Raw genomic sequence first — 13,802 nt, forward strand, 5'->3', positions numbered from 1 at the left:
GGGGGGGTCAATGCAAATAGTCCAGGTGACCATTTGATTAATTTTCAGCAGTCTTATGGCTTGGGGGTAGAAGCTGTTAAGGAGCCTTTTGGACCTAGACTTGGCGCTCCGGTACTGCTTGCCGTGCGGTAGCAGAGAGAACAGTCTATGACTTGGGTGACTGGAGTCTTTGACAGTTTTTTGGGCCTTCCTCTGACACCGCCTAGTATAGAGATCCTGGATGGCAGGAAGCTTGGCCCCAGTGATGTACTGGGCTGTACGCACTACCCTCTGTAGCGCCTTACGGTTGGATGCCGAGCAGTTGCCTTACTAGTAGAGGCAGGCGAAATTCCTTTGGATATACGGCATAATAAATTGTAATTATCTTATTGGGTTGGGCTGAAAGGCTGTGAGGTTGATCATCCCACTGCTACTGTTCTAGATGACTGATGGGAATATACTAGTAGACAAGGCAGTGGTTTTGGTTGGACAGTTGGAAAGCTTGCTGATGAGGGTGGTTTGAGGGAATTGGAGGTTGGCATTTCTGTGGTGATAGGGGATGTTCCTCCATGGTTACTCCCAGATCCTGTTGTTGATCTAACCTTGGTAAAGAAAAGATTTGTCAGAAGTCAGTGATATAGGGAAACTGGTTGACAATTACATTGGTAGAAGTTTTATGCATTTTTACCGCTTTTCACAGATGGATCCAAGGACCCAGATAGTGGGCTCACAGGAGCAGGCATTTACATTCCTGAATTTGATGTGCAGATATGTAGAAGACTAACAGATGAACTGTCAATATACTCAGTTGAACTGCTGGCAATAGTAGTTGCCCTCCAGTGGCTTGAGGACATTCAACCTGTCAGAATGATAATATGCTCAGATTCCCTATCTGTATTGAATAGTTTATCATCTGGCAAATCTAATAGGAGTGACCTACTACTGGAGGCATTCATGTTATTCAAATCAAATCAAATGAAATTGTATTTCTCACATGTGTAGACCTTACAGTGAAACGCTTACTTACAAGCCCTTAACCAACAATGCAGTTTTAAGAAAGAATACCAAAATAAATCACACAAAAAAATACAATATAAAATAATACGAAATAAATGTAACAAATAATTAAAGAGCAGCAGTAAAAATAAATAGTATGGGTAGCCATTTGATTAGATGTTCAGGAGTCTTATGGCTTGGGGGTAGAAGCTGTTTAGAAGCCTCTTGGACCTAGACTTGGCTTGCAGTAGCAGAGAGAACAGTTTATGGCTAGGGTGGCTGGAGTCAATGACAATTTTTAGACCACATTGCCAAAAGATCTTTAAACAAGATATAATTGATATTAATGTTCCACTGGGTAGAGAGGTGAGGCCAAATGTAAGATCAGAGCCATTTTGATAGATGTGTGGCAGAAGAGATGGGACTTTTAGCCCAAGGGCTGGCATTTATATGCCCTCTAAAGAAAGTTCGGTGGACCAAGATTCAAAATTCAGATTAGGAAGGAAGAGGTGGTGTTTGCTCGATTGCGCCTAGGACATGGTACATTGAAGAAGAATCATTATCATCATCTCGCCTGGGTTCAGCATCGGTTGAATGTTGATTGCATTCGATTTGGAACCGGGCTGCCCTGTTCAAAGCCTGTGTCGAAATCGGCTCAAAACAAAAGTGACATAATTAAGCACGTGTAGTCATTAGTGGGATTCTGTGTTTTCCCATCCAAAAGTGATTGCTTTATCTGCCTTCCCAATTAAAAATAATTAGACAATTCAAATATTTATTTTATGGAAAAGAGATGTTGTATGTTTCTGGACGATGCACCACGCAGCCTTGACGTTAAAATGACTAAACCGCACAGATTACTGTTCGATTTGAGAATGACGTTCTTCTCAACCCTCTTTCGCCCGATGACGTGAGGGGCTTTTCCATGTGCCCAGCGACTCAGCGTAATCGAATACGCCCATTGCTGAGGATACTGCGAGAGATACACCCTATGGCGACACCAAACATAGGTCCACTAAACTAAAGTGTCTCTAATTGTTGACTGAAATAATAATTATAAACTTTATTTGAACAGCTTAATACATTGGTTTCTATCTGAAACTACATTTTTAAAACCTCAATGGTGTTTGCCTCTCTTACCTGACAGGGTAAACTGTAACATAAATCTAGAACACTGTTATTATTCTTAATGAATGTTACTTTTATTTATTTTTTACACATATCAGATACAGCATATTGTACATTTATAGGCATACAGTATGTGTGCAAATGAGGGTCTAGCATCCAGGGGTTAACTGATCATTCGTTGGAAAGAAGGCGGGGCTAAATGAAGCTATCCAATCCAGGAAGTAATGTTCCTAGTGTGTAGAGACGAAAATTGAAATGGTTTAGGAGGAACTGGATGTAAAGAGCTAGACTAGTTTTGTGAACAAAGCTATAACATTCTTTAATATCAAATATCGTTGCAGCAAGAACTGTATCTTGCGACGCACGTTAAATCACATTAGTTGTAATGTAACCAGTTAGTTAGATACAGTAGCTAGCTAACTTAAAAAAGCTAGCTACCGCTACACTCTCGTGTTGGATCGATGTAAAATATTTGCGGTTCTGCTGGCTTGTGACATCGTGCAACTGGGTGCTGAAAATGACCTCTCTTGGTGAGATATAGCAACGGAAGAACTACAGCTGGACGTTTTAGAGAACAACGTTAATTGCTTGCAGTTAGCTAATTTCCACTGAAAATTTGTGACTTGGCCAAGACATGCTGTTAGCTAATCACAGCTATCATTTGAATGTCCACGTTTCCATATTAATGAGAAGCAGCTATAGTTCGCTAGATACTCCAACACTGGAATTTGGTCTCGCGCTGGCACTGTCGGCCACCGAGTTCCAGTCCACGCAACAAGCTACCTGGGTAGCTAGCTGATTTGCTGCTACTACTACTACCTGTCAAGAATAGGAGGCGGTGGCAGCTTTGGTGGATACATTTCTGCCTCTGCTTTATATAGATTACTGCCGAGGTGAAATACTGCAGTTCATGTTTCAACAAGAAGTCAGTGTACTGTCTTTTATTCCGTCTTGTTCGTACCTTTTCCAACACGAGAAGAGGAATATGTCTACATATAATATTTACAGTCTTTTAGACTGGTTGTATGGCGGCGTTGACCCAAAGTTTGAAGGCAACGGGGGCCCAGAATGTGCCGCCTTTCTTGCACCGCAACAACGTATCAGCGAGAGTTTTGTCATGGTTCTGATTTCCATCGTACAAGTTGTCGTCGCACTGAGAAAAATCAACATTTGTAAAGAACTCAAAGAGATCGCGAAAGATGGGCAAAGGACGAAACAGGACAGTTTCGGCAAGAACCTGTTGCTGGTTGCTCTGTGTATGACGTTTGGAGTAGAGGTCGGATTCAAATTCGCCACCAAGACAGTGATATACCTACTGAATCCGTGTCATGTTATGACCATGGTGCAGGTAAGATTGATAAGGCCGGGCATAGTAGCAGCAACAATTTCTGCAAAAATGCATGGTATTCACACACGATTTAAACGTACTTTAAATTGCTTTTGTCTTTTTAATCTCTCAAGTTTACATTTTAACTTACATTTTACATTTACTACTTTTTTAGTGTTGAATGTGCATTGATAATTTCTGTGTAGAGACCAACGCTATGTACGAAGATTCTGTCCATTGTCTGTTTCAGCACATTATCCACTACGTAAGCATTTTATCTGCCTCTATGCAAAACAGTTTTGCCTAGGCTTACCATCGTGTCTAGCATTAAGTAGAAATGTTCTACCATGTGTTTTCACTCAACATCTAGGTTTAGCATACATAGCTCACCATCTGGACTGGAGAACGCTCACCCACTCGAATTTTAACTAGCCAATTGTATGTAGATTTATGACAATTTTTCATGTGGATATGGCAATACATTATGTAGTTTAATTACAACCGACCCTTTGTTTACTTTCAGTGGCATCCAGAAAGATCATAATCAGCATTAGTGATGGGGGGAAATTGTAAAATCAAAGGAATATGTCTTACTAGGATGAAATATTCCTTAACCAGTGAAAGCTGCAAGCACAATCTGACATGTGAAACCAATTCACTAGGCTCACTCACTTTTTCTTGAGTTATATTGATGTAGCCTAAACTTTAAGGGAGTCCTGAAGGCGAAGAGGGGATTAAACTAGATACACATGGTGAAGAAATGGAATAGAGCGAGAGAAATGGAGGGTAGCTTGACTAGCGGTTTGTTCAGTCGGCCTCAGTGTGTCCATGAGGTGTGTGTGCATATACTGAACCACAGCCAACAACATTTGGAGAGCACTCAACACAGAGGGTGTTGAGGAGGCAGGGCTCATCTGTTGTAATGTCATGCATGAGTATCCCTCTTCCCAAACGGGTGCACCGCACTGTAATTGTCTAATTTAATCCCACTCAATTTAACTGTGAGAGGATAATGTCGAATCATGTAATATGCAATGTTACCAGTTTCAGATCATTGATCAGAAAAGGGGCATGTTAGGACAATATTGCAGTCATAAAGAAAGTATGTTTATTGGGCACTGAAGCCCAAGGACGTCCAAAGTGTAAACGTAAACAGCCTTGTCTCATAGACTAGACGTAATATAGTAAATGTAAATCCGGGACAGGAGGGTGGATGGGGATGGGTGGGCATTTAACGCAAACGTCTAGAAACCCAAAGGTTGCGTGTTCGAATTTCATCACGGGCAACTTTAACAATTTAGCTACTTTGCAACTACTTAGCATGTTAGCTAAACCTTCCTACAACAAACCTTAACTCGAACCCTAACCTTAACCCCTAACCAATGTTCCATCTAATTATTTTCGGCACTGAGCAAATTTCAGGTCTGCTGAGTGCAAACTTAACTTTGTGAAAATTCTGTGCAACTTCTGGCGCACGTTTACTGTGAACACTGAGGCTGCACCCGCTTTAAGTTAGTTATAACAGTGGCCAAGTAGGTTACTGTGGCTATTTGATCATCATGTAGCCTATCAGTGGCCTACCATAAAAAACAATGGAGAAAATGCATCCCATAACATTTTTACATGGCTGTTCTATCAATCAGCCTACAGTGGCAGCCAATGTGTGGTGTTCAATGTAGGCCTACGTTCCATGAGATTTTGGAGAAAAAAATACATGTCGGAATTGACATTAACCTGTTTATCCACTTGTCCTTCAGACAAGGAGGTGACTGAAAATGTTGTTTGAAGCAAGAAACCACTTTATAAAATATATTATTATTCCCATACCATTATTACAGAGAATCAGACAAATTGTGCTACAGTCTGCCAATTGGCTACTTAGCTTATTCAAGCATGTCTCCAAAATACAACACCCCTTTTAAGACAGAAAAAAAAGCTCTTTACCTGACTTGCTTTTCAAAGATGGTTAGAAATGCACACGTTTTGTGCTCTTGTAGGAAGCAACCACTCCCCCATTGCTGACTAGAAATGAGCTATAACTAGGCTAATAACTCACTTACTAGCTTTGATTTCAAAACAAGTGCATCTACCCGCGACCACGCATGGTGTAAACACAATCCAGTTCAAAGTGAACGGCACAGATCCATATATGGCAATGGTCTATTTGCATAAAGGGATACTGCAGCTCAGATTGATTATGGCGCACCGTTCTGTTAAATGTATGGGCCTGAGTCGTGCCTATCAATGCAATAGAATTGTACTCCAATACGCTATCCCTACAAGAAAATCTCTTGCATAGTTCGTTTTGATTCGGTATGTTGCATTGAAAGTGGCTAATATTGCGTTGATTCGATCACAATTCGCACAGTAGAGGGAAAAACGTTGATAGTGTTAACTAATGGGGAAAACTAAAAAGTTTAGTGAAGTTCAATCTCGTGCTTCTCTGTGCAGGCTGATATTTCTTCTGCGCGGCAGTCCCTTAGAGGGAAGGGAACATTACCCCTAACCCTAGTTAACGTTATCTACCTAGCTAACGTTAGCCACCTAGCTCAGATTAGCCACAACAAATTGGAATTCGCAACATATTATACATTTTACAAATTCATAACATATTGTAAGAATTGTAAGTTGTACATATCATATGAAATGGATGATCGATATCCACACATGAATACATACCATACGAAACGTAACATATCATACTAAATGGAGGGAGACAGATTTACATTTACTATGTTACGTCTACCCCTGAGTCCAGGTTGACAGAAAGGGTGGTACGAACTTACTTGTTGCATGTACACATTTCTTTCATATTTGTTTTTCAACATTTTTAATAGGCGTTGTACCTCCTCCAGTGTTTAAAAAAATAAGCATTTACATCAAACGAAGTCCGTGCAGTCTAATCTTTAACATTTGAGCACATCTGATTAAATGCTGATCACCAACAGTCATATCTCTGCAATCAGTCACTCTGTTGACGGCTGTATATGAAAACACCTTTTCACAGGCTGCGAAGGGTTTGACTGTTTATCTAGCTTGTTTGCACTTAACCAATATTTGTCTGGTAAATAAGGAGTAAGACATAGTTCTCCCCGGCTCCTATAAATCTGCAAGTTAGCTAGCTCAATTTCTTTATCTTCGATGCATTTATCAAATAATAACTTCATAATCTAACTCATGATATATGGCTGGCTGGCTTTTGTATTTGGTGTAGGGCTGGGCGATATGGCCAAAATATCATATCACAATATTTTTCACATTTTATGTTTTTGATTAATAGAAGTTCTAAATATGCTTTATGAGTAGTTCATGACCCTAGGGTGGTAACCAACGTTCCCTCTAAGCTGCGGGCGAGCAGTAGCCCCAAGACTGCTGTGCAGAAGAAATATCAGCCCACGGAGAGAAGCACGAGGTTGAACTTCACTCAACTTTCTATAGTTTTCCCTGTTAGTTAACACTATCAAAGTTTCCCTTTACTGTGGCAATTGTGATCGAATCAATGCAATATTAGCCACTTTCAATGCAACATACAGAAACAAAACGGTCTATGCAAGATATTTGCAAATGGACCATTGCCAATAATGGATCTGTGCCATTTTACTTTGAACTGGACTGTATTTACAGCATGAGCGGTCGTGAGTAGATGCACTTGTTTTGAGATCAAAGCGAGAGCTGTGTGTAGCCATGTGTGCACATGTTGTTGTTATCCTTTGTTAGTTAGTGAGTTATTAGCCCAGTTATATATCATTTGTAGTCAGCAATAGGGGAGTGATTGCTTCCTGCAAGAGCACTAAACGTGTACATTTCTAGACATTTTAGAAAAATAAGTCAAGAGCTTTTTTTTGTCTTAAAGTGTTGTATTTTGAGACAGGCTTGAATAAACTAAGTAGCCAATAGGCAAAGGGTAGCATAATTTGTCTGATTCTTTGTAATAATGGTATGGGAATAATAATGCAGTTTATTTTGAAAAGTGGTTTCTTGCATCAAACTACACAACATTTTCAGTCACCTCCTTGTCTGAAGGACAAGTGGATAAACAGGTTAACTTCTGCGGGATTGGTGTCCCGTATACGGGATGATTGAGCTAACGTGCGCTAATGTGATTAGCATGTCAGTTGTAAGTAACAACAAACTTTCCAGGACATAGACATGTCTTATATGTGCAGAAAGCTTAAATTCTTGTTAATCTAACTGCACTGTCCAATTTACAGTAGCTATTACAGTGAAAAAATGCTATTGTTTGAGGAGAGTGCACAACAACAAAAAACTTATCAAGGCAACTGGTTTGATACATTCACCTCTGAAGGTAAATAATGTACTTACATTCAGTAATCTTGCTCTGATTTGTCATCCTAAGGGTCCCAGAGATAAAATGTAGCATAGTTTTGTTTGATGAAATAAATGGTTATATTCAAATGTAGGAACTGGGTTCTACAGTTTGAACCGCTGCTGTCTCTGGCTCCACACCCACCCCGCCCGGCCATCTAGATGTGTCAAAGTTAGTGTATAAGCTATTGATCCATCATGTATGACATTCCTGGGAGTGTGTAAATTTACATTTTATATTACCATATCATTTTTGTATGTTCTCTATATAGTTATGTACTTGAAAATGTATCAATTGACTATTTCGGCACATTTGGGCAGACTTGATACAAAATAGTCCAGTATTGCAATGCTTCACTGAATCAATCTGAAACTGCATCTGAACTGCAATATTATATTGTGGCCTTTCTCTTGCATTTCAAAGATGATGGAACAAAAAAATAAATAGAAAACATATGTTTTTTTGTTTGTATTATGTTTTACCAGATCTAATGTGTTATTCTCCTACATTAATTTCACATTTCCACAAACTTCAAAGTGTTTCCTTTCAAATGGTATCAAGAATACGCATATCCTTGCTTCAGGTCCTGAGCTACAGGCAGTTAGATTTGGGTATGTCATTTTAGGCGAAAATTGAAAAAAAGGGTCTGATCATTAAGAGGTTAATGTCAAGCCCTGCATGTATTTTTCAAAAGTCTCATGTAATGTAGGCCTACATTGAACACCACACATTGGCTGCTTCTGTAGACTGAATGATTGAACAGCTATTTCCATGTTAAAATGCTATGGGATGCATTTTCTCCATTGTTTTTGATGGTAGGCCACTCTGGTAGGCCTACATTATGATCAAATAGCCACAGTACCCTGCTTGGCAACTGTTAAAACTGTAACTTAAAGCGGGTAAAGCCTCAGACCAGAAATTTGCTCAGTGCCAAACAATTTTTTGAGTGAACATTGGTGGCAACGCATACATTATAAGTGATTTCAATGGGTCTTTCTCCATTCTGATTTGTTTTATACTGTTCAATCCAAACGTATATGGCTGCAAATATTGAGGTGTCTTATTCTCATGCTTACCCAATACAAATGAACTAAATCATAGATTTGGAAGTTATACCGTGTATACCTGGGTATTTGGAAAAAGCCACGGGATTGTTATTCAGTACAGTCAACATTTTTTTGTAAATACCTGCAGTCAACTTGTGCAATACGTTAGGAGATAAGGAAGATTGCGTTCTTCATTTCACCTGTCACATTTTTCATTATGAAATGTACCGGTAATCCCCAGTCAAGTGGTTTTTGTTTACAAGCACACAACAACAAGAGACCGGAGCCTTGTGAGTCACTCACTGTGATCTAATTACAGTATGGAATTCACAACTAAATGTTTGCTAGCTAGATTTCTTCTAACTATTAAGTTAACTGTTTCAAATGTGCTAAATGCTCTGGAGTTGAGCATTTGTTTTGCTAATTTAGTAGCTAATTGGCTATCTAACTATGTGGTTAGCTTCTTACAAAATACAGCATTGGCTTGGTAACAGCAGAGGATCCCCTCCTGGATCGAAAAGCCTTGCTGTGTAATATTTGTTTTGTGCGTGCAGCAAACTGTGAGTAGCATTTTTTTTTATTACTTGTATAGTTTAGGTCGGACACTATAAAATGTTTGCAATGCACTTGTTAGCATTTAGTTAGCATTCTCTGTGATTTTACGTGTACTTGTTAGCATTGCTAACCTTAGAATTACAGAGTATCAGTGGGGTTTCAAAACAGCGGCCCTTGTGTTCAGTGCCGGTATGACCGAATATCCCAGTATGGCACAAGGTCGGAATGAAGGTATGGCTATCTGGATAACGACACACTTAGCTGTTCTAGATTACGAGGGTTTTCAAGTGCAACGTTAATAACTATGGTTTTGGGAAACTGCTTGGAGATTTGACAATTCTCCTACAAAGGTTCTAATGATGAACTTAGCTTTAAGATGATTTTGGGAAACCGGGCCCAGGGGGTTTAGAATTACAGGTCTGTTCTGTGGCCCCTCATCAGTATCTGTCTGGCATCTGGTCAGTCTGTGGACAAAGATGAGCTGCTGCTGTGAACATTATTTTTGAGTTAGTTGGGGGTTTTACATGGAAAGGAACGATGTATTTGTCTGCGGTGTAGTATGCTATAGAATAAATGCAGCAACAACAACATGTATGTTTTCATTAGGGGTGGGGAGGTGTGCTCCATGGTTGAACTGTATAGTTAGCTGTCTTTTATGAGCTATGCAGACTTGCAGAGGTGAGTACCAGAGAGGCCTATGGGGTTAGGTACCTACAGCCAGGGCAACTGAGTTCCAGTGTTGTCAGTATGAGAGTGGGACAGTGCCAGTCAGGAAGACCAATGACAAATGCTTGGCCTTCTTCCCCTCTGCATCAGCCTGGGTCGAAGCAGGTGTGAAGGACAGGGCTTTGATGTTCCTTAGTGGAGAACGGAACATTCTTTCCTACTACAACCCAGCTGTTTTTACCACTTAATTAACAACGAAAAGTCAAGCATCCTGCCAGCAACACCCCTCCTCATCTGGAGTCATTTGCATCACACTTTTAACCATGCACAGCAATGTAACACACACACACACGATTACGCTCACTACAAGATAAACACATGATGATGTCCTGTGGCATCTTTCACAGTCGGATGTTAATTTCCGTCAAACTAAACATGCAACTTAGCCGACGTATACAGTGAGGGAAAAAAGTATTTGATCCCCTGCTGATTTTGTACGTTTGCCCACTGACAAAGAAATGACCAGTCTATAATTTAATGGTAGGTTTATTTGAACAGTGAGAGACAGAATAACAACAAAATAATCCAGAAAAACGCATGTCAAAAATGTTATAAATTGATTTGCATTTTAATGAGGGAAATAAGTATTTGACCCCCTCTCAATCAGAAAGATTTCTGGCTCCCAGGTGTCTTTAATACAGGTAACGAGCTGAGATTAGGAGCACACTCTTAAAGGGAGTGCTCCTAATCTCAGCTTGTTACCTGTATAAAAGACACCTGTCCACAGAAGCAATCAATCAATCAGATTCCAAACTCTCCACCATGGCCAAGACCAAAGAGCTCTCCAAGGATGTCAGGGACAAGATTGTAGACCTACACAAGGCTGGAATGGGCTACAAGACCATCGCCAAGCAGCTTGGTGAGAAGGTGACAACAGTTGGTGCGATTATTTGCAAATGGAAGAAACACAAAATAACTGTCAATCTCCCTCGGCCTGGGGCTCCATGCAAGATCTCACCTCGTGGAGTTGCAATGATCATGAGAACGGTGAGGAATCAGCCCAGAACTACACGGGAGGATCTTGTCAATGATCTCAAGGCAGCTGGGACCATAGTCACCAAGAAAACAATTGGTAACACACTACGCCGTGAAGGACTGAAATCCTGCAGCGCCCGCAAGGTCCCCCTACTCAAGAAAGCACATACAGGCCTGTCTGAAGTTTGCCAATGAACATCTGAATGATTCAGAGGAGAACTGGGTGAAAGTGTTGTGGTCAGATGAGACCAAAATCGAGCTCTTTGGCATCAACTCAACTCGCCGTGTTTGGAGGAGGAGGAATGCTGCCTATGACCCCAAGAACACCATCCCCACCGTCAAACATGGAGGTGGAAACATTATGCTTTGGGGGTGTTTTTCTGCTAAGGGGACAGGACAACTTCACCGCATCAAAGAGATGATGGACGGCGCCACGTACCGTCAAATCTTGGGTGAGAACCTCCTTCCCTCAGCCAGGGCATTGAAAATGGGTCGTGGATGGGTATTCCAGCATGACAATGACCCAAAACACACGGCCAAGGCAACAAAGGAGTGGCTCAAGAAGAAGCACATTAAGGTCCTGGAGTGGCCTAGCCAGTCTCCAGACCTTAATGCCATAGAAAATCTGTGGAGGGAGCTGAAGGTTCGAGTTGCCAAACGTCAGGCTCGAAACCTTAATGACTTGGATCTGCAAAGAGGAGTGGGACAAAATCCCTCCTGAGATGTGTGCAAACCTGGTGGCCAACTACAAGAAACGTCTGACCTCTGTGATTGCCAACAAGGGTTTTGCCACCAAGTACTAAGTCATGTTTTGCAGAGGGGTCAAATACTTATTTCCCTCATTAAAATGCAAATCAATTTATAACATTTTTGACATGCGTTTTTCTGGATTTTGTTGTTGTTATTCTGTCTCTCACTGTTCAAATAAACCTACCATTAAAATTATAGACTGATCATGTCTTTGTCAGTGGGCAAACGTACAAAATCAGCAGGGGATCAAATACTTTTTTCCCTCACTGTAGCGGTAAGACATTGTTGTCATACTAGTCAGTCAGTGTAATGAAAACATATGTTTAAAGGCACAGTCAACTTAGTGTATGTAAACTTCTGACCCACTGGAATTGTGATACAGTGAATTATAAGTGAAATAATCTGCCTGTAAACAATTGTTGGAAAAATTACTTGTGTCATGCACAAAGTAGATGTCCTAACCGACTTGCCAAAACTATAGTTTAAGGCTAGCGACCAATCATTTTAGCCAGGTAGCCCAGGACAACAAAAACGAGAAGTGTGTACTGTATGACAGTACAGACAGTTTAGGCAACATGAAAGAGGAGGATGGCATTACTACTCTACACACATAAATCAATACCATGGATAGCCACATCATATTTAGCTTTACTGGACTAAATCGTTTTTGGTATCTTTTAGTTGTCACTGTATTAGACTTAGCATAGATGAGTAGATGTTGAAATGGTGCTGGAATAGTGGAGGCAGCTCCTGTTTTCTTTGCGACTTGCGGTAACTCTCCGTGGTTCTAAATCTAAATTAGTAGTCCGAAAATGTCTGACACATTACCTTGCTTGACCATGCTGTAACTGTTTGTTACATGCAATATGTTTTGTGGACTTCATTGGACAGATGTTGCTCTCTGGTTTTGTAATGAAACAAAGGTGTGGTTGAATTTATTCTGCCACTGTGTCTTCTTATTGTCTCGGCCTTTAGGCCTATATAGCACGGTGGCAAGGCATATGAACTAACAGGTTATAGAGCAAACAAAGCAATTATCACATTTTGTTTTTGGCTTCCCCTGTGTTTTTACCCACACACCACTACTGTAGATACCATACCAGTGAGAACCCGCCAATTTGTATGGCAAAATCTAGGATTGGGCGGTATACGGTATACCAGGGTATTTGGTAAAAGCCACAGGATGGTTTTTCAATACTGCCAAAAGTATTTCTTTGAAGAATTTCTATAAATTTGAATATTTGTAAAAATGTTTTAAGTTACTACATTCGGTCAACTTGTGCAATACGTTAGGAGAAAAATCAGTTTGCGTTCTTCATTTCACCTGTCACAGTATTTTACATTATGAAGCTTACCGTGTAGTTTCCCAGAACGGTTGTGCCAGTCTCACGTGTTTGTTTGTAAATAGTACAATGGGAGAAAGTGGGAGCTGGTGAGTCCATAGCGTTCTATATCTATCTGTGAGTCTATGTTGTGCGACGCACATGAGGTGATGACCTTACACTTGTATGCAATTTACTACTAAATGTTTGCCATCAGATTCACTATATATACAAAATTATGTTTGCTTTTCTGAAGGAACAGCAGCATCACAACATTGTTCATTTCCACAATTTATCTCATTCACTTTCGCTTGTAAATATCCCCACTCACCAAAAATGACATTCGTTAACTACTAGCTATGCTTGTATAACTTTTATAAACTGGATTTGCCTGTCTTTGCAATTAGTTTATGTTCGTTTTCGGTCATTAGCATTTAGCTAACAGCGTCTATGTGATTTCGTTATTAATTTGTCAGAATGTCACCTTTTTATTTGAGGGTATTTTTGAGTGAGAAACTATTGAGAGTAAGAATAGTAGAATACACCAGAATACATTCTGCAGGTTTTCTCCTATGTCAGACACTGACAGTCACTCAATTAGCCATGTCAGCTAACAATTTTTAGATAGTCTAGCCAGGTATCTAAACTTGTAGTGCTAATCACTGGTACTG

General features: G+C 40.2%; 1 protein-coding gene across 1 annotated transcript in view; it reads left to right on the top strand.

The window, feature by feature from the left end:
• Positions 1–2,319: 2,319 nt before the first annotated feature.
• Positions 2,320–13,802, top strand: part of LOC311142929 (transmembrane protein 164-like) — a 46,353-nt gene continuing 34,870 nt past the window's right edge. The window contains exon 1 of the mRNA XM_084178682.1: positions 2,320–3,451. Coding sequence (XP_084034808.1) covers positions 3,014–3,451 — 438 coding nt within the window. The 5' untranslated portion in view covers positions 2,320–3,013. The remainder of the gene's footprint in view (positions 3,452–13,802) is intronic.

The sequence above is a fragment of the Coregonus lavaretus genome (genome assembly GCF_964263955.1).
Source record: "Coregonus lavaretus genome assembly, chromosome: 15".
Classification (NCBI taxonomy): domain Eukaryota; kingdom Metazoa; phylum Chordata; class Actinopteri; order Salmoniformes; family Salmonidae; genus Coregonus; species Coregonus lavaretus.